This window comes from Trichoplusia ni, chromosome 27 (assembly GCF_003590095.1).
Source record: "Trichoplusia ni isolate ovarian cell line Hi5 chromosome 27, tn1, whole genome shotgun sequence".
NCBI classification, from domain to species: Eukaryota; Metazoa; Arthropoda; class Insecta; order Lepidoptera; family Noctuidae; genus Trichoplusia; species Trichoplusia ni.
Window position 1 is genome coordinate 2152008 of NC_039504.1, and position 26179 is coordinate 2178186.

Genomic DNA, 26179 nt, shown 5'->3' on the forward strand with positions numbered 1-26179 from the left:
AGGAATTTAATCCTTGTGTCGCGGGGGTTTTACAAACATACAATTCACATGCACAAAGACACCCAGACTCAGAACAAGCATTCGTAGATCGCACAAATGTTTGTGTAAAGGTTACCACGCCAAACCCTTTATACTCTAAGTCGAAGTTTCAATCCCCGCGTAAAACAAGCAATTGTGTGATCCACGATCTAAATCCGGGTGTTTGTGAACTCCCCGCGACACAAGAAATTTAAAATCCTCTCAGCGAGAGCCTTAAATTTAAAAAGAAAAAAATTGTGCTACCGGTAGACAGTAGTCATATAAATAGTGAGTATCACTTTTAGGTAGCGGTAAAGTTTTTAGTTTCTACCTGTAGCCGCCCACACTATCCGCCCACGATCTAACAATACGTCTGTAGGTCGGAGTTCTGAACTTACAAAGTTATTTGTTACCTATCTGTTTTCTGTTTGTAATGACTTGTCTGAGGAACCCACATCAGTATTTCATGTATACAGCGTGATTTTTTTTGGGTAGGTGTAAAAATCCCAAACTAAGGGCTGGATTTTTTGCGTGATGGATTGATTATTTGTGATTACGCAAAATTTGTTTTACCCTTTTTTCAAGATGGTGGATGTCCCTAAAAGGTGACTCCCACAAACTGGATTAAGTTTTCTAGACCATACTACGTTCGTACAAGTCTATAAAATGGCATTGCTGACTTATACACGGTGATTTTTAGTCGTCTTACAAAAGGAGCCCAGTTCGTATCAAGTACAGATGTGCAAGTATCAACTTGCACATCTTTACTAGAAAATGTAAAGAGTAGAGAAGAGACTGATCCCCATTTTATTTATTCTTAGGTGTTATACTTTTGGGTAAGGTCTTTTAGCGTAGGTTTTCTTATACGCATCCAGTTTGTCTTGTCTTTTAATTTGGGGTCTTTCTCGTAACCGTTTCATATCTGAAGGAAACCTTGATAAAAACAATGAATGCTTCATCATAAACCCGATTACAGCGATAAAAATGCACCTCATGCACCTGCTGAGTCGGTAAAAATATAGTTTAATGCGAAAAATTTTCAGGAAACTTGCTCAAGCAGATTCATTACGAATGTATGCAATAAAAGAATAACATTTTTTACTCTTTTTATTTTTACAATTAAAATTAATCTCCTGATAAATTGCAATTTATATTACAATCGGTACTTAGATTACAGCCATGTCACAAACTAAGATATCAATTAAAGCTTAATTATAAAGTACAAACCCACTCAAAGATGAACTATTTCTTTAGAAACAATTTGGTATTTTAAATTCCAATTGAATTTAATATCATATTTTCGCCTTTCACTTAGATCGGTTGACAAAAATACAAAGAACACACCGTGCTGGTCTTAAAATTTGAAGGGTGATGACCAATTTTCTGTGATCATTTCCCTGTTATTTATAGAAAAAGGTTGCTCTTCTATAATTTTTTTCTTAAATTTATTTAAGGCCAAAGATCTGTTTAATTCTTATCCATATACTAGGTCTGGTGGGTACTTCTACTGGTGGAGTTAGTCAATTGATGGGCATTTTCTCGTGAAGCCAGTTCCTCTTTCCCTCGTTGAATTCGGCAGCGGTGTGGTCTGTGCCTTCCAAGATCCATTTCGTGGTCAACAACCCTTCAACTCCCACTGGACCTGAGAATGTTAAATACGAAATTTTGTAAATTGAATATGTTGGTAAGGTGACCAAGTAGAAAGTAATTGGCGCGTTTAGCCAGGAATTGTAGGTTTAACTCCAAAATTTAGTGAATTGCAAAATCAGGTAGACTGAAAACTAAAATAATCAAATTCTTAACATTTTTATTTATATTCATGTAAGTCTTACTACAATAATGTAACTAGCTTTTTTGCAAATTTTACTTGCATGCAGTAGAAAATAAAACTATGACTGAAACATTATCAAACCATAATATGTATACACTTTGACGAAAATACCTCAAAACAGTATATTTGACAATTGCTGATTTATCTATCATGTCCATCAAGATTCTCTAACCTATTTCCTTTCAAACAAACTTACACCTATTGTTCTCAGCGCATTCACATCCAATTACCAGAGACCAACAACAGACCAGCATAAAAGTTTAATCTCACCTCGGGCGTGTATCCTGGCGGTGGAGATACCAACTTCGGCGCCGAGCCCGAAGCGGAAACCGTCGGCGAAACGCGACGACACGTTGTGGAACACGCACGCGCTGTCCACAGCGTTTAGGAAGCGCTTCGCTGTGCCATCTGGAATTTAAAGTTTATTGTTATTGGAATAAGGATCCTTTTTATATGCCGTATTCGACGCAGGAAACTGAAAAATGTGTGTGTTTGCACGGTGTTTTATTTGTAACAATACATAATGCTTTCTTCATCTCTCTTTTTAGTGAAGACTAGCAAACCCGGCGAACTCCGTTTCGCCACCATGGAATTTTCTTTGCTATAAATGTCACGGAGCCCAAGACCTTTCCAACGAATGCAAAACCGTGGAAATCATTCCTGCTGAGTTATAGCGTCAGGAAGGAAAACGCGTCTTATTTTTATATACATAGTAGATTTATCTTAAATTAAATGTTATTCAAGGCCTTAAATTCTCCTTCCACATTAAGAATGTGATATTCAAACATCTCAGTCATTACTATTTACCACAGCAAACATGGAAGCAGTTCTAACATGTATCACTGTGTGATAATCTTGTCTTCAAAGCAAACACAGTTAATTGCACGCGCACTATGTTGACGCGTGATATGTTATATTGTTTTGGGCACCATCATTATCAGTAAATAGATAAGTTTATATTACACAATACACACGAGGTATATACAGGTTGGTATGAACCTCGTCAGCTGTTTTTTCTTTATATAGCCCGTATCAGATCCCAATGACCTCAACTTATGCCAAGAAATGATATATCAGACTCTCGCTGACTAAAATCATATGGGCTCAATTAAATGCCTGAGCCGGGATGACGCATTGGCGTGACTCTACTCTGACTCTTGCTCACCAGTAGTGTGAAATAAAGAATAACATATCAATTTTTCAATTTTGATTTCATTGCAAATTTAAATTTAAATGAATAATTAAAATTTCCATACTATAATGCTTTGAATGAAGTTTTTATGCAAAAGGGCTATTAATTATAAATGTAGTAGTAAACCGCTAGTGTGGACAAAAGTGAGACAAGATCGACTTCAGATAGGCTAAAATTATTTAAGGGGCAATGACATGTCCACAATAGCAATATGTTGAAGCCATTGTCTTAGAAATACCCTTGAATTTATCCCTTGTGAAAATAATCACCCTGTATAAAGTTATCAGTAGTGGCTTGTTTTATGATCGTCTGTCGTCTCTCAGATATTATTTGTACTTGAACTTGTGCTTAGATATTAAAATTACCATTCTGTGGTAAAATTGATGTACGTCTGGCGTGAGATTGAATCAACTCGTATTTTATTACTTTTTTCATTGTACACATCTTCAGCCAACTATCAGACAGTTAATTGCCTGTCAACGTATGGAATATTGCTCATGTTATTACCAACGAGAACAAGTTGATTGTTTGACTTCTTTCTGATTTAATGAAATATGAATTGTTTTATGGAGGGTTAAATAATTGTCTTTCATCAATATCATTGCTATACACATAAGTATGTATAGAAAAACTTACCGTTCTCCGTGATGATGACATCGGTATGAGAGCTACCAAATTTATGTATATGATCAACAGCGTCTTCCATATCCCTGACAACTTCGATACAGCACTCCAGAGCACCATATTCGAACTTCATACTCCTCGCTGGAGGCGGCCCAAATGTCAGCTGACTGGACAATCTAGGACCAGCATGGATCTTAACACCTTCCTTCTTCAACATGTTGCACAGATCGTTGAAGAGATTGCCAGATAGGTGATCTTCATGAATTAGCACCGTCTCCATAGCATTGCAAGCAGCCGGGTAATCGCACTTCGCGTCACGAACAATCTTCAAAGCTTTCTGTGGATCAGCATCCTTGTCTAAATATACGTGACAAATACCCTCGGCGTGACCAAGAACGGGAATGTGCTGCGACTGCTTTTGAATATTCCTAACTAAATCTGATGATCCTCTCGGAATAATCAAGTCTATATGTTTCTCCATCGCCAATAGATCGCTAATTTCTTCCCTTGTTGAAACAAGGGATATAGCGTCATCAGCACCAACACCTTTTAGAGATTCTTTAACTAAATCCATGAGAGCTTTATTCGAATGGGCAGCTTCCTTTCCACCTTTGAGAAGAAGACCATTAGCCGATGCCATAGCTAAAGCAGCTACTTGCGGTAGCGAGTCTGGTCTGGATTCGAATATAACTAGAAGGACTCCGATGGGAACTGTAACTTGTCGCAGGACTAAGTTTTCAGCGAGTTTTGTTTTTCTCAAAACCCTGCCAACGTTTTCGTAACTCGAATCAGCTATCTGTTTGAGGCCAACTGATAATGTTTTTAACTTGCTTGGGCTTAAAGATAATCTGCTCAGAAGTGGCTTTGCTAATCCGCTCTTTGTTGCTTCTTCTAAGTCCTTATTATTAGCTTCTAATATTTCGTCTTGTTTGCTGACTAAAAGATCGGCTAATGAATGAATGGCTGTTGCTCTTTCTGCTGGGGTCAGTTGCTGTAAGGATCTGCTTCCAAGTCGTGCTAAAATTCAAATTAAAAATATCATAAATACTATCATCATTATTGAATAATGATATTTTAAATTATGCAATATTTGTAATACGTACCATTTTCGGCTAAAACATCAACCGAGGTTGGTGAGCTAACAGCGCAGTCAGTGAAGAATGTTCCTACTTTGCGACCGCTAATGATGGTCTTAATAGCTTTTTCTTGCATTCCGTTGCAGATTACAACACTGACACCTCGTGCCATGGCCCAAGTAGCTGCGTTCACTTTTGAATCCATACCACCCGTACCAACCTAAAATATACGATAAATTTACTTCAAAATAACTGTGCTATGTTTATATCAAAAAAATACCTACAATCGTACTTCAATTGAATTCATTAAAAATATTATCAGTTTTACAACGAAATTCTTAGCTTTGTACAATTTGCCTTTCATCCCAAAACGTTAGGAATAATAAAGAGCTCTTATTTTTCCAAACGTTCGAAGTACCTTTCTATTCTTTTGTTTCAGAATGTTTGATTATAACCGGCACTGATTCTGGCCAGAATATCAATCACTACTTAAAGACAAAAACTTTTATCTTGAAAAATGACTTTGAATTTGTTATCTACTCGTATTTTTGGAGGGGTGTTAATAATGCCACCCACACTTTTACTTCTTTTCATTAAAATTATTACAACCTCAACATTAAATTAAAAAATATATATTGGTTTTGTAACTTTATGTGAATACTAAGCCTAATTGAAATTTGTTTTTAAACTGAATTTTTTTTTTATGGCTGATGGATTTTCTTGACGTAGCTTTAATGAATCATAATTATAATATTTTACCTTAGATTTTTGACCAAACTGTACTTGTTCCTTGGAGGTGTAAGTATGCATCATCCTGGCGCCATCTTCCCAAGGAGGTTTGTTATATATGCCGTCGACGTCTGACATCATAATCAGTAGATCTGACTGAATCTCGGCAGCCAATAGTGCTGACAAACTGTCGTTGTCTTTTATGCCGATACCCTGACGATAAAAGAATTACGATCTAATAAAAAAAGCTGCCAAGTGCGAATCTTGCACGAGCAAGAAGGGTACCGTGGCATTATCAATAAAAAAATATTTAAAAAAAAACATATTTGTAGCAGGGGAACCCTTCAAATTATTTTATTTATCAATTAATTTGATTTTTTTTGGTCATATTTACATCATGGGGAAAATATCTACTGTCCTACGATTAATGTTATGAAAAAGAGCCTTGTGATAGGCGAACGACCAGACATACAGACAATGGAGTTTAAGTAAAAAGATCCCAAGTTGCCTTTTAGGTACAGAACCCTATAAACCGTGCGAATGAAGCCAAACTTTCGCGTCATAAAACTGTGATAGTTTTATATGGAAACAATTGGTAATTAAGATATCTGGCTGTTGATAGTTCAATCTATGATGACAAATTGAGAGGAAAAATGCTTTGATGCCAGTGAACTATGCTCACTATCTGCTTTCGCTCGTTTCCGATGTCCAACTATCGGAATATAACATTCTAATATGTACTTTATTAACTTGCAGTACAGACAAATTTGTGCCTGTAGCAGTAGTTTGATAATGACAGCGTTTTGTACGCGATCTGTTTGTATAACAAATTAAATGCATATCTATACTAATATATAAAGCTGAAGAGTCTATACTAATATATAAAGCTGAAGAGTTTGTTTGTTTGTTTGAACGCGCTAATCTCAGGAACTACTGGTCCAAATTGAAAAATTCTTTTTGTGTTGAATAGACCACTCATCGAGGAAGGCTTTAGGCTATAAACCATCACGCTGCGACTATAGGAGCAAAGATACAATGGAAAATGTTCAAAAAAACAGGGCAGGTATAAATCATAACTTATATCTTCTACCCACGGGACGAAGTCGCGGGCAAGAGCTTGTAAGTCTACATTTTACTCAGTTACATTATATAGAGTGACATGAAAATTTCACATATGCCCAAAACACACACCGAAAAGCAAAATGGTAAGCTACCATCTTTACATTCAACAAAACGGATATTATCCCTAAGTAACAATATTAAATTCGGAATATAATATTATTATACTCGCAAGAGAAAAAAATACAAAAAAAAATGTATATTCCCGTAATTTATAAACTCATACGAAATAACAATCATAATCGAGAAATAAGCGAGTATCAATATTTTTTTACCTTCTAATAAACATAATTTGGGTAACGCTCTCTATAAGAATGTCGACTTTCTGTTCAAGAACATAAAGTTCAAAATCGCTTACCTTTTTCCCAGTCCCCGGTACCACGGTGTCGTCATGAATATACATCGGTGGGCTGACAGCGTCGTTAGTGTTGACAATGGGCACTATATTCAGTGATATCAATTCAGATAATGTGCAGAATAAGTTCTTTCTCGTCTCTTCGTTATAAAAGTCCGGTTTCGTGACGAGGACCTGTGGAAAACAAGGAAAATGAGGCTGTTGCTATGCTGGAGATGTTTTTCCTGTTTTGTAAAGAAATTTACGTTTTTTTTGCTCTAATTTTTTGGTTGTTCTTATGCACAATGGGTATTCTTAACGTAAACAGTAGATATAGATTCGATTGGGTGTGGAAGAAATTGACGGAAGTATTAAGCTCGCTAGTCGCTTGATAAAGTGAAATGAATAATGTGGATGATAATTCCTATGAGTTAATGCTGCAGAAATATTAATATGTACATGTCGGCGAGCTCTTGAGTGTCAAGATAGCCGACATCGGGATAGGGTATTCAATAAAGTATGAAGGATTGCAACGCATTGCCATACACCGACACAAAAACGCGGATGACGTAGCACGGCGGTTCAGGTTTAGTCAGTAAAAGTCTGACACTACCCATTTCCTCCCCGAGGGAGTGGGTGTCCATGAGGATTCCCCCGCCTAAACAAAAAAAAAAAAAAAAAGGGTATTCAATAAAACACATATTCACGCCTCATTATCTCTTTATAGGTTTATTATTAGGTGGTGTAGTAGTATATTAGGTTTTAATTATGATTTAAATATTTATTCTCATGCTTATCTCCGACATATATACATCGAAATTTGAAGCAAATGAGGAAGGCGTAGCAATATACCACAGTTAGTTTGTCGCTTGTAAAACTAGCAAGATGTTGTCTTTATTTTCATTTTTGATATGTTACAAACTTCGATTTTATACCGAAGCGAAAATGGACTGAAAAACGAACATACTAATACTGTTTATAATATTGAGCAATGAATTTGGCTGACCACAACAATATTTCATTTAAATGTTTAACATTAAAAACAAAACGCAGCCACGACTTTGACACTAAATAAGCTTTTAAAAGCATTCTCTATATATTACAACAAATTAATTACTTAAAATAAAGGTTCGCTTAGCCAAAACAATAAAACCTCAACATTATTTACGGATCAGATGTAATTGAACAAAAGTTAACTATGGGGGTAAAATTATACAGCCCTTATCGTTTCACAACCGTAATATATCAAAAGTGACTTGGATTGGATTTGGGCGCGATAGAGATACCGGCTTCGTAAGCTATTCTATTACGAGTGAATGTGATAATTTATTGAGGCCAACTATTATTGATAAGGTACCTTTATTTCATAAAAATTGAAAGTATATCATCAAGAATTCTAAAGGGGTACTTATGTATTTTCAAATCGCTTTATTGTTTGATTTTCGATTGAATTGATAATTTTATTTGATAGAATTTGAAATTTTTGTAAAGTATTTGCCTATTCAGAAGGCAATGGAGGTTTAATGTCAAGTCGCAATAAATTAATAATGGTATGATAGCGGCAGTTAGGTTTGTAATTACTTTAAACTATTATGACCGCCACGAAAGTAAATTTAATGAACATAATATTATACGGTAACATAGACCAGTAAAATTTAATGTCATTCCAATAGATTGATTTCTGTTAAACATCAGAATTCCACTTTTCTAAAGAGGATGTCAGTCTTTTATTAAAGCGATAAAGCAATCTCATGACACATAAAACCTTTTTGAATAGATCCGTACAGTTAGAAAGAGCTCAGCCTTTGACAGCTTCACCGAACTATCAATATAGCTGTGAATAGGGCTGATGGAGCGAAGAAGCATAAAGCTGCGTTTCCACCAGAGATGTGGGATGGAAATTTGTCTTGCGAGGATGTCCGCTGAGCCGTTTCCACCAGAGCTGTGCTGACCGAAAAGAGGGAAACGAAGCGATTCTATTGGTTCTTAACTGACACATCCCTCGCTACACATCCTCGCACATCTCTTGTGGAAACGCAGCCTAAAACTCTTTAAATGATCATCTCTTTTATGCTAACATACATTAAATTACATCCAGAGTCCATAATTCACTGTTGAAGTTGCAGCTTGAAGCCAGCACTTTAAAGTTTTGTTGGCATCGAAAAAATGGTGGATAATGTATGTGGTGTGTGTCTTTTTGTGACGTACATGTGCATATGATAGTCGTAATGTGGTTTTAGTAGTTTTAAACACTCATATATTATGTTTTTTGGATATACGGAACGATGTATTTATGGAAACTTTATTATTTGGGTTGATCATAGCTATCTATTGAACTAAGTAATTCAGAATTTAACGATTAAGGTGGTTAAAGGCTTATTTTTTGACTAGCCAAAATTTAGCAGGCATAAGTATATTGAGTAAATTTTAAAATTCCCTTCTCTTTATATGTGTTCTTCTATACTCAGAGTAAATAGACTATTTTATTAAGTACCATTTCGGATCTACATCAAACAAGTTCAACTTAGTAATTCAAGATATTTGTGCAAGTCTGGCAGCATGAGCGACATGAAAATGTGTTTGAACAATAACTTCGGTGTTCGTACAAAGTTTATGCCAAAACTTTTCATATGCCTGTCTTACTGCACCTAAATAATGTAGAAGGAAATTTTGGGGTTACGCTGCATAGCACAGTATGCGGTAGCATACATTATTTATGTCATGGTTTAATTTTGAGCCCTTATTTGATACAGGAAGAAACGAAACACTGAGCTTTTGAGGTGAGATTTTATCAGAACTCCTTTATTTTAGATCTGTGAATCTTGTGTTACCCTAGTGAATGTATTAGCGCTATGCATGTATTTAAATATTATAAAATTCAGAAATATTATTCCTTTTCTATTTTAGTACTATAGGTACTCGAATAATAGCTAGCTAAGATCTTTAAAGATGCGATAACCGTTTATCGCAATTCTAAGCTTATTTCAAGGATTAAAAGTCAATAAAAATAAGTCCTTTACAAGGTTTTAATTTATTACTCTTAATGCAGGAACAAAAAAATACAAAAATGCAGGAGTATACTATTACAGGTAGATTTCATTTGTTTATGAAACGGTTTATGCGCGTCAAGGGAAAAGCAATATATTTTTATCTTCCGTGCTGCTATGCAAATAAATAAAGTTATTAATACCGGCAAAATATGAAAATTAAAAGCAATATATTAAATTATTCGTAGCGCCAGTTGTAAATTTATGTAATGGTGCATTTGCGTTTCAGAATGAATTCATTAATTCTTTTTATTCGTCCTTGCTTAATATAAGAAACGAAAAGCTATATACATAATTTATGCCTTTTTGAGAAAGTTATTTTACATTATTTTTCTTGCGAATACAACCTACGTGATGGCTAATGCAATAGAACGTAGGATCAAAAAGTAGCCAAATATATAGCTAGTACTAGTATTTTGATGTCGCCAATATAACAATAAGGTATAAAACAATACCTTGCGTCTGAGTGAAAGTTAATCACTTTGTTTTTTAATTAAAACGCCCAGACAAATTAATTTATTTCGAATTTGAACTGCAGGGCAAACCGCCCTTTTGTCTATCCTTACTTTTAAGTTAACTTTTTTTGCAAATTGCTCGTCGACAGACTTACAAATAAAGACAAATACTTTCAGAAGAATAAGGAACTTTAAGTACTAATATTGACAAAACTTATTTACTCCAAGCAAATAACTAAATCAGACGTCTACTTCGCGAAAACCTAGAGATAGTGATCCGTCGACAGAAGGAGACAGAAGATTCTGGAGAATTAAACTTTATTAATCCGAACCATACAAAGAGGTTGTATAGACTGTAATGTAATACTCCGAGCCTCATTTACATATACATCAATATAACGCATGGGTATACGAACTATTTAGGCCTGTTCGCTAAATTTAAAGAAGATCATTGGATATTGTGTAGAAATGTTAACGAACCTTTTGCCGGTTTGCTGAAGATATGTAAGGTTATACATATTTTGACTTTTAAGGACTTGTAAGGCATTAGGCTAAGGAGCTTGAATGGCGATGGGTGTATAGATCGCGATTGCTAAAAAGCGAGTCCAAAAATTAAAGTATCTTTTGTGATACTTTTGTGTTCTTTTTTACTGTGATGATCAGAGTACCTACACACTATTATAGCTTTATCGGCTAAGATCTCAGATTGTGGAATAGAAGTACGATAAAAACGTTAAAGAATATTTGCCACACTGAAGACGTAGATGATGATAGATAGATGGTTTTGCATACATATATAATATTCTTAGTATTTTTTATATATACTTCTTAAAGACAATTCAAAATAATTATTGGTTACTCACCTGGGCAATTTTGACGTTGTACTGGGAGAACATGGCGTCGTACATAGACATGAGCTCTGACTGGCCCACAGCGGCGGCTGCACGGGGGTCCAAGATGCTGCCCGCGTCCTGGATAAACAAGGAATTAAATCATAAAAGAGAGTTTTTTGAGTTAAAGGTTGACTTGCATTAGGTAGCGCTAAAATTTTTAAGGATCCTGAATTTTCGAAAGGTGTGTTCACCGATATTCCTGAGCCCAAAAAGTGACCGAGGTATCGGAGGCTTTCGTGGTACGCAACTGGGCAATTAAAATACATTTAGAACACCCCAGTAAGTGTATGGCACACTTACCCTATTATGTTTTGAGATCTTTCAAGCAAAGTTACAATATGAAAGCAGGTCTGAATAAAGTCCTAGCTAAGTTAGTAGTCACCATACAACACGAACCGGTGAAGCAATGAACAACCGAACAGTTTTCATAGAAAACAAAACCCATGTAAGAGAAACGGTTTAACACAACAGAGGATAATTTTAACATAACATTGTACACATACCCGTAGTTTATATCAGGGGTATGTTACAGCGATATTGTTCACCATGGTACGGAGCAAACTTCACGGACGATTTGTTTTTAGGATTCCGTACATAAAGGGCAAAATGGAACCCTAATACCGAGACACCATTATCTGTCCGTCCTTCCTTCATTTGACTGTATCTCGTTAATAGTTATAACTAGGCAGTTTAAATTTTTACAGATGATGTAGTAGTGCTGCCGCTATGATAACAAATACTAAAAATAAAGATTGAGGTTAAGCAACGTTTATTACGGTCATCAATTTACAACTATCCGCATATTTACTTGTCTCTCAACCGATTTGCATAACTTTATCCTATGGTTACGGAACCGTCAGTGTCTATATTCCGACTCGCACTAGACCGGTTTTATTTATATTGAAGCATGCTGTTTTTTGTTGTGCACGTGAATATTGAGGTCTGGCGTCAATGGCTTGCTTTTCATACACGTTGTAGTTTTTCAATGAGGTAGAGATAGGACGTGTTTTGTTTTTAAAATGTTGCAGCATTCTTTATTCTGGTTTTTTTACTCCCCCACATGGTAATTTTTATTTATTTATAGTAACGAAATTGTAGTTATATTATTGTAACCAAAACGCGTCTTATATAGGTCTATATATCAGCAATATCGTTCAAGATTGCGCTGGTGAAAAAGCAACAAAACATCACCTCCCATTATTTCTCTCGAATTAGAACCTGAATCAATACAGTTTTGAGTCGTAATGATATTTATTTTAAGAAAGGAAAACAATACTTTCACTGATGAAATTGAAGCACCACTTGCAATGCCGCTGCATATCTTACACAATTCATAATTAGACATAGCTCCTAAAATTACATACATATAACAAACAAACAGCGTCAAAAGCAATATGTTTCTATTACAGGCTTCATTGTCCTTTTGTGAGATCGGAATCCCAAGTATTCCATTCTTCTATAAATAGTAGCAAATTATAAGGGGTCATGTCTTTTCGGAAGGATGGACGGACAAGAATCCGCAAATTTTTCGACCTTACACAACCCTTTTATTTAATTAATTCGTTAACAATATTACCGTTTACATGTAAGTTACAAGGGTCGTTTACCACAATGCAATACTCTCTCTTACATTAATTGATGACAAACCGTTTCAAAACATATTGGATATGGCAATGGCAGGATGCTCACACAATCCTATAAACTCACATAAAATTCGTGACGCTACCCAAAAAAAAGCGGACAATTTGCGAGATGAGATTTCTGCAAAGATCAGGAAAAGATTTATAAGCCTTAAATTAGATGTAGCATCATGCCATTTGAGAAGTTTTTTAGGTATTAACCTGCAGTATATCGAACATAACCAAATAATTATTAAAACATTAAGTGTGACTGAACTCACCCAACGACATACAGCTGAGTTTTTAAAAGACCAATTAATTTATGTTTTAAATCGCTTCAAGATACCCATCTCACAAATTTATTCCATAACCACTGATAATGGAGCAAATATGCTGAAAATGGTCAGGTTAGTGGAACAAGCAGTAAAAACGAGCATTCAAGAAAATGAAGATGACACAGATGAAGACGAAAATGATATTATGGAGATGATGAGTGACGAAGTAAACTTTATACTCGAAGATTATCTTGACAGTGAACATTACATGGTTGCGGCAGTTAGATGCGCTGCTCATACGTTGCAGCTAGCGGTACAAGACGCTTTAGGGAGTGAATCTTCATGTATTCTAACGATGCTTTCAAATGCTCGTGAGGTTATAAAAAAGTTACGCACCTCAGTGTACCAACACCTTCTAAAAAGTATGGGGGCTAAAAAACCCGTGGTGGACTGCCCCACACGTTGGAGTTCGACTTATGATATGCTCACTCGGCTTCTAGAACTTCGACCAATGTGTACAGATAATTATGAGCTCTATTTATCTGAAACGACGTGGAATTCTATAGAGGATACTATAGCGTCTTTAAAACCAACCAAAATCTTGACTAACAAATTACAAAAGGAACAACTGTCTATGGGTGACTTTTACCTTGATTGGATAAATTGCAAAATAGAGCTCAAGGCCATAAACACAACCCTCGCATGTGAATTACATCGCAACATGGAGATTAGGGAAAAAGTACTGTTTATATCTAAAGCATTTGTCGCAGCTGCATATTTGGATCCACGAATTAACTTCTTGCTGACCACTAATCAAGTAGAAACCGCAGAACAGGTTTTGGTCAGTACTTGGATGAGATGGCGCAAGTTAAATAAAGAAGACCGTGACAATACACTATTTAGCTCTCCTGTCGCCTCTACTTCGACGCAGCAGCAGAATGAAAAATCTCAGCTCGAAGTTTTCTTAGATCAGTCGTATAATACCCAGCGAGGAGATCCAAACTATGGTTGCGCTGGAAACGACTTAGATATCAAACACCAATTAAAAGATTTTTTTAACAAACAGGTGCGCCTTCCTCCGAACAAAAATATTTTGTTATTTTGGGAAAGCAAAAAACATATATTGCCTGATTTGCATATTTTATCAAAGATAGTACTGGCTGCGCCTTGTACACAAGTCAGTGTAGAGAGGTTATTTTCCTCTTTGAATTTTGTATTTAACAAACTTCGAACGCACTTAAAAAGTGAGTTAATTGATGATATCTTATTCTTAAGGAATAATTTAGATAAGTAGGTAATGAAAATTTTTGATAATTATTTTCATCGAAGCATAGATCTTTTTATTATTAGGTTTGAAGTTTTTAAACCTATATAACTATGATTATTTACTATGATCTTATTTCCAGATGCCCGATTCTGTTGCGCAACATTAAAAAATCTTAGAATAGTTATTATTATTTCTCTCTTATATTTAGGTTCCAATAAATAACGGATCAGGATATAAGAAGACTTGACGTAAAATTTTTGCCTACCTAGTATCTAAGCTACTTAACTAGTTAGTAATCTGTGGTATAAGGGAGAAATAATCTAACTGAGCTTCGTAATTGAAGCGCAACAGAGTAGGCGTTATGTAATTGAGAATTTCAAACTTAGTTTTAAATTCGTCGCCAAATTGAAAATTAAGTTATTTGCAAAGTGCTGTTATTTTTTGTTTTTGTTACTTTTTGTATAAGTTATAATATGTATACCTAGTATATCAGGGCCTACGTCGCGTGCTAATAATTATCTAGATTTAATAATAATTTCGTTTTATGTTACCTATGTTAAAAATGATCAGTTACAAAATAAAAGATTTTAAAATTTATCTTATTACTTTTATTTCTAAAGAAAATATAGAAACATACTTATTCAACTATTTAATGATCAATAATCACACTTTAGAATCACCTTTCGTTCATATAAGATTCATTCTCATTCATCTTTTTTAAAAGAATTAACCCACGCTTTTTGTAGTAAATAGATGCCGATTATGACTTCTCTACGTCTTTAGTATGCATTCCTTTTGCTGACAGTAAATACTCAAGCATGTCGATGTAACACCTAGTTCTCAAGCATGGTTTTATATTATTTAGTTCCTGTTCAATCAGTTGAGAAAATGTATGGTTTCTGTCATCAACATCGTTGCGGTGCAATAGACATTCATTACATTCATATTCTTCCGTGTCTTCATTCAGTTGGCATTTCTCCTGAAGTTTTTTTTTTATCAAATGCTTTAATTTGTCGTCTATATCGGGACTGGTACAGGTACGTTTCATTCCTGAGAGTTAAAAAACAAATTGGTATATAAAGAAAACAGAGACACAAATTACGACAGGAATATGAATACGAAACATTGAAATGCCACTTACCTTTATCCATTTTAATATAGCCCAACTGGTAACAATGACAATTATTTACTCGTATATCATATATTATATTATAATATAGTACCCCTCAACTCAACACAACGAACGAAGACGAACTGAAAGAATGGCATAGTCTGCAAAACACTCTGTACGAACGCATCCCCTCTTTCGGAAGGAACCTTTAAAATAGGTGGCAAGGAACCGGTATAATATAATTAAAAAAAAAGGTTCTAGGAACCGGTACATCAGAACCGAAACCGGAACCGATACCGGAACTGGAACCGTACCGAAAAGAGGAACCTTTTTATGAACCTAAATGAAGGATCAGAACCAAAATTGGAACCGGTATTCAAACCCTGATCAGAACGTTTTAACTGCTTGCACGGGATGGTATTGTGTTAGGGAGATAAGTTTTTTTTTTATAATGTTGCAATTGTGCGGTGGTGTTTTGAAGAAGGTGAATGGGAGGAGGTTTTATACTGTCATTGGGTGGGATAGGTCGCAGCTCGTGCGTTCGAAAGGTTTGAATGAGGTGAGTTATTTGGCTGGTTTTTTTAGTTATTATTGTTTACTGTCAATTCTTGGCTTTATGTTGCCAAACGCTCTGTTGCTAATGTTAGATATAGTTTTTAAATTTGGTAGGTTCTAGTTAAACTTTTAAATCATTTATTTCTTATTTTTGAAGCTTAGTCAGCTTTAACATTCAAACGTCATTAATAACATTTAGATTGAGTTCCTTTCGTTTCGAGTTCATTTGAGTGTCCAGATGCATAGTACAGTCGACACTATATTATAAATTCTACCTTAACATCTAGTACTAAGGTACATTTTTACATAACCTTGTTACCATTTACTTGCAATCTAACTTATTACTTAAAACAGTGCATCATTGTATTGAACACGGTGTGGTATCGTGATGGAATTTCCTATATAGAGTTATATACCATATAACTTTAAGAATAAGGTTGAAAATCCTGTCAACAGAAGAATACAACTCTAGGTCACTATTCGCTTTGGTATTCCTATTCGAAATTTTCCTACTATAGTGTAATCACCATTTTTCGAATTAATACTATTAACATCATTATTTCCATCTATAACAAATGCAGATAAAATTCAAATAATAGTGTTATTGATCTCTTTATGACCTCTTTACAATAAGAGGAACATCATATAAGCGATTTGTAGGAAACACACGTTCACTCACATTATTACATTTTGTGAGGACTGAGAAAGGTGTATGGTTCAATTTATTTCTAAATAGAGTTTTACTCCCCGCCGAGATGGGGTCCTACTACCTTCTCTTAAAGTATTGAAAGCGAGATGGCGCTCTACATAGCCTATTGCTTTCTCTCTCTTCGGCAACCTTAACAATCTTACTATATGTAGCGGTGGTAGGCCTCCTGATCGTTGTTCATCAGCAATTTCATTACGTCCTGGTACTGGTTAGCCGGCAATTGTTTTTAACAGATTTTAAATCGAACAACAGCTTTCATGACAGACAGTACTTTTCTTGACAGCGGTATTCTGTTTGAAACGATGTAATTGATCAGCATATTCAAAGGTTTTTTTCTAATACTGGCAGAGACCTGTTTTAAAACTATCAGGATTAAACTCAAGGGAGATGAAAGGGAAACGAAACCGAAACTTTGCCCATAGGTGGTGTAGAGTCGTATTAAAGGTTTATTTTAATTAAACCTCTAATATAAATAATTAAATATACTTATTTCATGTTTTACGGATACAGAAGTAATTAAATTTCCAATTGATATTACTCTGGGTGTGCATAACACGGAATAAGATAGCCGGTCATTATTAACTGGGCCATCATCTGTTACTCATTATGTAATCGACTAATATAATAATTATATGAGGAAGTGTTACGACACAAACAAACAGTGCTTATAACTTCATACATAGTGTAAAGTTTCCTCGTCATTATCAGCCAGTATTCTGATTTAATATCTTCAAATAGTAACTACTAATATTTGTTAACGAGGTTTCATTATCATTTGGTTAATGACATAGTTTTTTTTGACTTGGAATTAAGGTCATTGGAGATGAATTAAAAGAGACGAATAATTATATTTTTCAATGAAATTATGATTAGTTTATTAAGTGTTTATCCTAATTGATATATCTCTTAAATAGGTACGTAGGTAAATGCTTCAATCAATTTTTAAATCGAAATCTACTGCTGGCCATAGGCCTCCAAAAGTTGCGCCATGGCATCCGGTCACGGTTTGCACGTTAATAAATTTACTAATGTACAAAATTTAAACTTTTGACCGCTTACATTTTTTAAATATTCTTTTTATGATATTTCAGTCTCAAATGTAATAAATTATAGCATACTAGCTGTTGCCCGCGACTTCGTCCGCGTGGTTAGAAGAAATTGCGACTATAACTTCAGATTTAAACTATCCTATCTCTCAAGTTGGATCGAACTGCACATGGTGTGCGAATTTTATTATAATCGGTTAAATGGTTTAGGAGTCCATTGAGGACAAACATTGTGACATGAGATTTATATATATTAAGACTAATTCAAAGCCGAATAAGACTACAAATTTACAGAATTCGTGAACACTTTCATCCTTACCATTAAACGTAAAATCTATATGAACAATGTAATATAACGCAAAGTAAGTACCTATCTACGTAAACTAGATTGAACAAATTGTCGTGCGTCCAATAAATCGTCAGTGGACATCAAACTCGTCAAGCGGAGTGCACATCAATTGTTTAAATTGCCCATCAAGGTACATTCAAGGAAAACGTTTTATTTATTATCGACAATTAGTTGTCAATGGAGGCAATTTATATACATGTATTTAGGACTGGAGTTTGTCACGTAACGTCTAGTAATTATTTCTTCGATGTCGCTAAATTGTGTTGCAGTATTTCTTATAGGTTTCCATTTCCCTGATCTGATCTCTCTTTCTTGTTGAAAACTTTGTTTGGCTAAATATATTTTGGTTTCGAAAGCTTAAATTGCTAAATCAATTTTGACAGCCTCAGTAGAAGTTCTATAAAAGCGCATGACAACACGCCACAGTAAAAAAGACGCAAAATACATAAAAGACAGTTTCAAGTATTCACTTAAAAGTTCATACCACTTAAATCGTCCTGAAGCTATTCTCATAACAACCACTTTAGCGAAAGTCTTAGTAAGAGAAACGGGAAGCAAAACATCTCTCTTATTCGAGGACCAGAACCGAAACATTCGCAAACTCTCTTTGAGGTCCAACTGCACCTACAAAATCGACAAAGTTTAAATTATTCCTAAATGTTTGTAAAACGCAATTTACTGTTTGAATCCAGAATGTCGCATTAGTATTCAAACAAGCTCTTCAGGTCAGTTTCGTTGACAAACTGAAACACTCAGACATTTGTAGTCTGGTCTAAGCGGTACGAAGTTATGCAGGCGCAAGTTCCGTCCAATTATTACAAGTTGGTTGTCAATTGTTTGACTAGCAATACTGCCGTGTCAGCACATGATTAAGTACTAAAGTGCACGTACAAGCATAATTTGTGTGATCTTCGAATGCTTGTCCTGAGCTTAGGTGTATTTGTGAATTAAAAACCCTATGAGACACAGGGATTAAACTCATTAATAGGGGCGTCGTTATGAAAAGTTAGGTTCTAAACCATTCTTCGTCCTCACATCCACATCGGAAATGACATAGCAAAGTAGGCTAAGAGATGAGCGTCTAGAAGAACTAGAAGACCAGCTAGATCTAAGATCTTTAAAAGTTCCATACTTTTACATAACAGTCCAGTTTAGAATGTCCTTTATTTCCAGTTCGCTTCAATATCTCTCATGTCTATCAATCCTCATCCCCATTTGACAGTTGACAGTCGTCAGTGTTTCAAACCCGCGTGACGTATCACAGATGAAGTGATCCGTGTTACATTTGAATTTCGAATACTGTAGATCACGTCGTACCCTGAGGGACGTTACATGAGAATTGTGTTATGGTGATATGGAATGCGGATAATTGTTCTGCTACCGTTTTAACTGAAATGTTTGTTCATATGAAATGGTCTTGTCAATCAACCGATCCACGTTTGGCTAAAGATAGGTGGAGAGGTAAATTGTAGTTGGACAATCAATTTGATTGTCTTGTTTAAATTTTCCAACAAAAAGTAAGAGGTATCAATTCCTCTGTATTATGATTTTTTTTTTGTATCTCTGAACTTCAGTCTGGATGAACCAATTTTTGTTGATTCGTTTTTCATTAAACGTGAAATTGCTGTCATTTTCCCATAAAAATATAATTAAGTTTTAAATTAAAACTACTAAGCAATTCTTCTCTTCTTCTTCTTAGTCGTTGCACTCTTGGCAGAGTGGTCGTGGTCGTCATTTCAGCTGTTAGTGGCTCGCCTAACTATCCGCCGCCATTCCTGTCTGATGGCCCCCTTTCTGGTGCAGACGTGCAGGGAACTGTCCACAGCTGCTCTTATCTAACTAAGCATAGTAGTTTTAATTTGAAGGAGGTTTTATGATTTTGTTATTAAATCAATTTAACAATCATTGAATTTTCATAAATTGCAATATGAGACGAGAATGGACAGTAGATTGATTTATAAATCACATAACCACATACTCAACTCAAGCGAACATTCAGCCGCAAGTGGTTGTTCAGTCCATCCATCGCCGTAAATTTTCTTATCAGAAAACCATTAACTTATTGATAAGTTTTAAACATTGTTTGCATATCTATCTGATCTTCAAAGAGAACATTATGTAACAATGGTACGTATATAAGTGTTAGGTAAATAACCTTGATATCTGACTGCGTTAATAATGAATACTGACATTATGCGCGAGTACTCTGTGGTCACAAACAAGGTCCATTCGTATTAATTACATGTACAGAGAGCCGCGAATATTGTATAATGAAATACGAATATCGGCTTTATTGTATTGATATTAGAGCGTTTTTAAATGTTAAAGTTTAGCAAATATGTGCGGTTGAGTGTCTTGGCGAGTGATGGAAATACAGTTGGCACTGTATCCTATACTTTGAGATTTTAACAAATTAAGTTTTAGATGTTGAAACGAGTAGACATTTCCCAATGGGAAAAAAATTGTTCATACAATATTTGTTAAATATTTTAAAAGTTCTTTTTTTTTAACGAATAACAAAATACAACCTTAATACCTTTGCCGTCTTCAAACGTTTGACACTAAGAGCCAGAGGTATCGTAACATAAAAAAACATTCAAATTGTTTGCAAATAGAACTAGTATTCGAAAGACCCCAGCTTTTGTTTTTGTGGGTCTAATGATATGCAAGCAGAAAAAAAAACAATTCTAATTTGATTTTCACGCAACTACTTATAATATTCACGTTTATACAGACATTTTTTTTTATTAAAAATGAGAGTTATTCGACCAGTAAAATACAACCTTTAATAGAATATCTAGCTTTAGCTGCACAGATGATAAATATTTGACCATTTTTAAATCGTGATCTGACATTGAAAAACTTAAAATCGAAAATGCATTTAACTTTACCAAACTTGGTGACATGATTAATGTTAAGATAAGAATCTTTGGTGGAATAAGAAATTAGTTTATTATATGAAGTTTCGAAGTGACAGTGACAGTTAACAAATCGACTATCGGTAAAATGTGACGATTAAAAAAATCGAGACGGCCGCTACAATGATTTAAACAAAGCCCAGTGTTAAAATAAATAGGGCTTTTGTAGGATTGAGTGTGAACAGGCCCCATTTGCACTATATACCTACTGCAAGATGTATTATTTATATTTTCAATACTAATAACAGAATTGGCGAGTAACCGTTGTAGTAGCCAAGTGGTTGAGATCATCTCGCCAACACAGGGGTTGGCATGATGATTCACCACTCAGCGGATTCGATTCCCTGTTTGTTACAAATTTGTGACAAATTAAGAAAAGAAAAACCCCATCGATACTAAAATATTAATGTAACATTATTAATGATGCTAAAATTAAATTCCTTTCTACGGGAATCTAAAAAAAACTATCTACCTAACACGGTTCATGAGATACAGCGTGTAAGTACGTCAGTAGGTAAAAAGTCCACACCTACAAATGTTTCTTTAAATCTCGTTGTATTTTATACTGATACAGCTCCGCGATTAATCTAGATGAATATCTTTTATTTCCTATATTTAACTAGATCGTGAAACAATCGATTTCTGAGAGTGCAATTTGAATTTAACTCGTGATAAGCTAATCACACTTTTCATTATTACAAAAATGTGAACAAAAGGCTGTCCATTAACTCTTTTAACAGAGTTCTGTTGATTATCTTGATAACGTATTGTATTAATTTTCTATCAGTTTTTTTCTTTGTTATAACTTCAGTATTGAATAAGCATAGACCGAGCCTTTTCTTAACTATGGTCGGGTCGGCTTTCAGTAGTTAGCTTCCTCACCGGAATCAGCTATGTACCTACTGTTTTATTAGGAGCGGCTGCCTATTGATCTCTCAACCCAGTTACCTGAGCAACACGATACCCCTTAATTTAGACTGGTTGTCAGTTTTCTAGCTTCTATCTACCCGTAACGACCATCAGAAATGCGGAGGAACTCCGTTATGACAAAGATGATGACCCGTCTACCAACCGACGACCGTGTCCCGCATAGCTAAACCTGTGCTCTATCAACTTGTGCAGTTAAAGCTTAGCCACGTCCTTCAAATTTAGTATTCAATAAGACCCAAAAATATAAATTCACGTATAAAATATTTTCTTAGAATTAATAAAGAACAAGGTCCCAAAAGCGACGTCTGTTTTGAATTATGTTCGTTTTTAATATACTATGCATAAAGTTCTCAATTTTTAAAAAAACGAACGAAATAATGTTTAAAAAAAATAGAAAAATACTAAAGTTGGGTGTACACTAAAGCGATGTTCTATTTTTGAATAGTGCTTGTAACCCAATACATGTCATGTCTGGAAATATCCTAAAATTGGACAGTTGACTTTTTGCATACACTCACACACGCACACACACACCTACTTACTATCAGTTTACGATTTGTGCAAACGCGACGGTATAAAATTGTAGAGTGTAATGTGTAATGCCAGTATTTCAGATTTCTAACCCTTTTTTTACCTTGCTTTGAATAATGATACTTGCAGGTTAAATAATGACTTTTAACGGAATTATTTATATATTTTGAGTCTCTTGTCTTCTTCAGGGCCTAACGTTAATGATCTATGACGCTCTTAGCAGTTAAGATTCTCAAACGATATTTTTTAATTACTTTTTTAATGTTGCTTCCTCTTCCTCCAGACATTATAATTTATGAGTTTAATGGTACTAAGTTACCAACAGGGAACCATTTTGTTTTGTTTGGATATCATATACTTTTTATGTTACCTTTCATAAGTACATTAACAACGAAAACCGGTTATGTAAGGGTTCTATATAAATTAACGAAAGAAAAACATAATTGCGACAAAACTTGGTCATCCATCCAATAATTAACTCTCCAATAACTCCAATAACTAACAATCTACATAACGTCAGTTTTGTAGTGGCTACAGAAATGAGCCTTCTGTAAAAAAAAAACAGCTAGCTATTATGGTTTATGAGATACAGCCTGATGATAAACGTATTCCATTTTTGCGGATCCACCCAAAAAAATAACAAATCATTACAAAGATATTTAACTCGCAAACTCTCACTTCCTTTTGCACTTTAAACGTTTACTTTGCTCATACTTGACTTTTAATCTTATTTTGATTGATATACAGCTTTTAAAAAAAAACACGAAATTGCAATGCAAGAAAGTACCACAAACATAAAATTGATAATGAAGACGAAAGGACAAAACATAAAATAATATCTTCACTTACTAAAACACTGTCAACTCTCTTGGTGTTGTGGTGGAAAAGAGACAAAGCTATGCCCAATGTAGTGCGCTGTCTTGCTTCTACAATGGATATTGAGTTACTGTAACAGCTCGTCGTAAAAGTCACTGGACTTAGCAATTTGCGCGCCACAATATTTGTAGTACGTTGTAGCTGTAGAAAACATTAAAAAAATTTCATTTACGTATCGTTCATCAACAGTGTAATACTTGTCAGTTTGAACTGTGTTTTGTTTATCTTGGTTTAAGAAATTCGTTCTGAAAATTACACAGTACCATAACTTTGATAGAGTTGTTCCAAATATTTTAAGACAACTTTAAAATATAACCTGTATGTACCCTTCTAATTGAATTTGTTGAGAAAGGTTACATGTTAAATATTAAAATCGTAAGCCTATTAATGGAGTTAGAACAGTGGGTATCATATATATTAAGAAAATTTAAATATTGCGCTTTATTTATTAAAATATAACTCATATTATTATCTTTTTAAACTTTTAAAGTTTACTAAGTTTCAGCGGCCTGTCCGTTTACAATAATACGAACGGTTACGAACGAACTGTATAGCTATAGGCACTTAAAATTGCCACCATATTACATGTATTTCTGGTGCTCGTATAACAATATAGCACCAACAAATAATTAAAATTAACAACATTGAGGTTGAACAACGGATAGCATTAACGTGTGAAAATTTCTACTTGTAAATTTGAACTCTCAGGACTATGAATCCAACTCTTACATAACGTATGTATTCCTTATTAACATGGGAAACAATGATTTAATCTTCATAGATTAAATTCATTACCAATCACGCTTATTCTTTTCTTTCTTGCTCAGGGCCTAAACGTGGACAAACGAAACTTGGCGAGCGCCGAGCGTAAACAAAGAACGTTCACAGACAGATCTCAGCTGAAGTATGCAAGGAGGTTGGTTGTCAAACTCGGCAGCGCTGTCATCACGCGAGAGGATGGCAACGGACTGGCCCTCGGCAGGCTGGCGTCCATTGTCGAACAGGTACGTGAAGAAAACAGTAATTACTTGCATTTACTGGGAGCCTGAAAGCACCTAGTTCCAGTTGTAAAATCGAGAATTGCAGCGCAAGAAGCAAAAAAGTTAGACACATATATTATGTATTGGTATTAAGAAATGTGTAATATTCGAAGTATAGAGTCTAAGAAGAATGTGATTCATTTTACTCATGCTTTAAAAGTTTCGCCACAACAGTTAGTAGGTACCTACATATACGTATCACTTCAACAATTAACGTACAACGAACTGTCTGCGCTATGCACATCTCAATACATGCTAGGGCCCTTCCAATTTCGAATACATTCTAACTATTCCCTATAAATCAAAGTCTTAGCTTGAACATTTTAAACTTGGAATGTTTCACAGACTATAACGCGAAGGGACATAAACATCAACTTCATAAATACTTAGTGCTTTTGTTAACGTGTAATAAAATCTCCTTAAACCCCTTTGTGGGTTCACCTACCTCGAGTTTGATTTTCCATTTTATATTTCGTTAAAAACTTTTTGTTTGGGTTTCGTTTTGAAATTAGAAGTTTATCTGGATTCTGAATGACGCACTGGCCGCTTTCTTATTTTTATATTGTATTCGGATCAAGTGTTTAATTAAATTTCGTTGTCATTTTTAATTTTAAACCTTAAATTATTTTCAATTGAAATAATTTTTAAAAATATATTATATATTTGTTATATTTTTAATTGATGTGTCGTAGTCAAAGAGATTTTTTTAAGTGCTAAACTTTTCAATAAATTATCGAGTCAAATGTTACGCTTAACCATTACTCAATTTATTTTCCTGGAAAGGCAATAAAACTTTAAACGAATTGTCAAACATCAACGAGAACGAACATCAAACCTTTATCGACAGATTACATTATAAAGAACTGCCTTTGAAAACCTTAAAAAAATCCTTACAAATAAAAATCAACCATAACTCAATCCTGTAAAATATAATTTCCAATGAATACTAATAATAGAAATGGCAAAGGGAAATAAACCTTACTGTTATTAATTTAAGGTATATTTTACAGGTAGCAGAATGCCATCATGAAGGTAGAGAATGTATCATGGTGACTATGGTGCGGTGGCGTTTGGAAGGCAGAAGTTGACACAAGAGCTCCTTATGTCTCTATCTATGAGAGAGACATTATCACCTAGCGATCATACAAGAGGTGAGCTATGTTTATTAACTACATTTTGAATTATAACTCCACCGACAAAATAGGACTTTTGCAGCTATGGAACAAAAATAGAGCATCACATGGCGAAGAAGAAGCTTTCCCTCTTATAAGCTCACAATTATAAGTTTTAGTAGACGCTCTGATTCTCGTTTCATGCGATAGAGTATTTTGTTTTTATAGGACCTCTTACGGGGGCCACATTTCTTGCAGTGGATGTGGTCCTAGTACCAGGTAAAGAGGCCGATGCACTTTGCACGTAGGCCTCCAAAACGCGAGAGGAAGACGTCGGCATCTACTGGCTGGGCGGTACCCGTTAGTGTGTGATGAATTGCTATGTATTGTCACGCATCGACTAAATCGGGAGACGCTGTATGGCTTTTCAGGTTTAGTGACTCTGAGTCTGAGTAAGTCTGACTACCCGTTTCCTCCCCCGAGAAGTGGGGTCGATCCATAAAGATTCCCTCACCTTACCAAA

General features: G+C 34.9%; 3 protein-coding genes across 3 annotated transcripts; 2 read left to right on the forward strand and 1 right to left on the reverse strand.

Moving 5' to 3' along the window:
• Window positions 1-1119: 1119 nt before the first annotated feature.
• On the reverse strand, window positions 1120-11417 carry LOC113505779 (delta-1-pyrroline-5-carboxylate synthase-like). The gene is made up of 7 exons (XM_026888592.1): window positions 11289-11417; window positions 6948-7118; window positions 5501-5683; window positions 4769-4961; window positions 3678-4682; window positions 2120-2257; window positions 1120-1660 (listed from the first exon to the last, which is right to left on the reverse strand). Exons 1-7 carry the CDS (start codon window positions 11337-11339, stop codon window positions 1539-1541), a joined length of 1863 nt encoding a protein of 620 aa, XP_026744393.1. The 5' UTR covers window positions 11340-11417; the 3' UTR covers window positions 1120-1538.
• A 1919-nt stretch (window positions 11418-13336) lies between these two features.
• Window positions 13337-14645, forward strand: LOC113505749. Its single transcript, XM_026888554.1, has 2 exons — window positions 13337-14278; window positions 14619-14645. Exons 1-2 carry the CDS (start codon window positions 13337-13339, stop codon window positions 14643-14645), a joined length of 969 nt encoding a protein of 322 aa, XP_026744355.1.
• A 1193-nt stretch (window positions 14646-15838) lies between these two features.
• On the forward strand, window positions 15839-25677 carry LOC113505781. The gene is made up of 3 exons (XM_026888596.1): window positions 15839-16149; window positions 24332-24508; window positions 25555-25677. Exons 1-3 carry the CDS (start codon window positions 15934-15936, stop codon window positions 25630-25632), a joined length of 471 nt encoding a protein of 156 aa, XP_026744397.1. The 5' UTR covers window positions 15839-15933; the 3' UTR covers window positions 25633-25677.
• The last annotated feature ends 502 nt before the right edge of the window (window positions 25678-26179 follow it).

Excerpts from the sequence above, each read along its gene's own strand:
- LOC113505779 (XM_026888592.1), bottom strand. The coding sequence starts at position 11,339 with ATGTCTATGTACGACGCCATGTTCTCCCAGTACAACGTCAAAATTGCC. Across the intron at positions 4,962-5,500 it reads AGTTTGGTCAAAAATCTAAG|GTTGGTACGGGTGGTATGGA; the intron begins GTAAAATATTAT and ends CGTATATTTTAG. Across the intron at positions 2,258-3,677 it reads TGTCATCATCACGGAGAACG|ATGGCACAGCGAAGCGCTTC; the intron begins GTAAGTTTTTCT and ends TTTAAATTCCAG.
- LOC113505749 (XM_026888554.1), top strand. The coding sequence starts at position 13,337 with ATGGTCAGGTTAGTGGAACAAGCAGTAAAAACGAGCATTCAAGAAAAT. Across the intron at positions 14,279-14,618 it reads AAGATTTTTTTAACAAACAG|ATGCCCGATTCTGTTGCGCA; the intron begins GTGCGCCTTCCT and ends TCTTATTTCCAG.
- LOC113505781 (XM_026888596.1), top strand. The coding sequence starts at position 15,934 with ATGAAGGATCAGAACCAAAATTGGAACCGGTATTCAAACCCTGATCAG. Across the intron at positions 16,150-24,331 it reads GTTCGAAAGGTTTGAATGAG|GGCCTAAACGTGGACAAACG; the intron begins GTGAGTTATTTG and ends TTTCTTGCTCAG. Across the intron at positions 24,509-25,554 it reads TGGCGTCCATTGTCGAACAG|GTAGCAGAATGCCATCATGA; the intron begins GTACGTGAAGAA and ends TATATTTTACAG.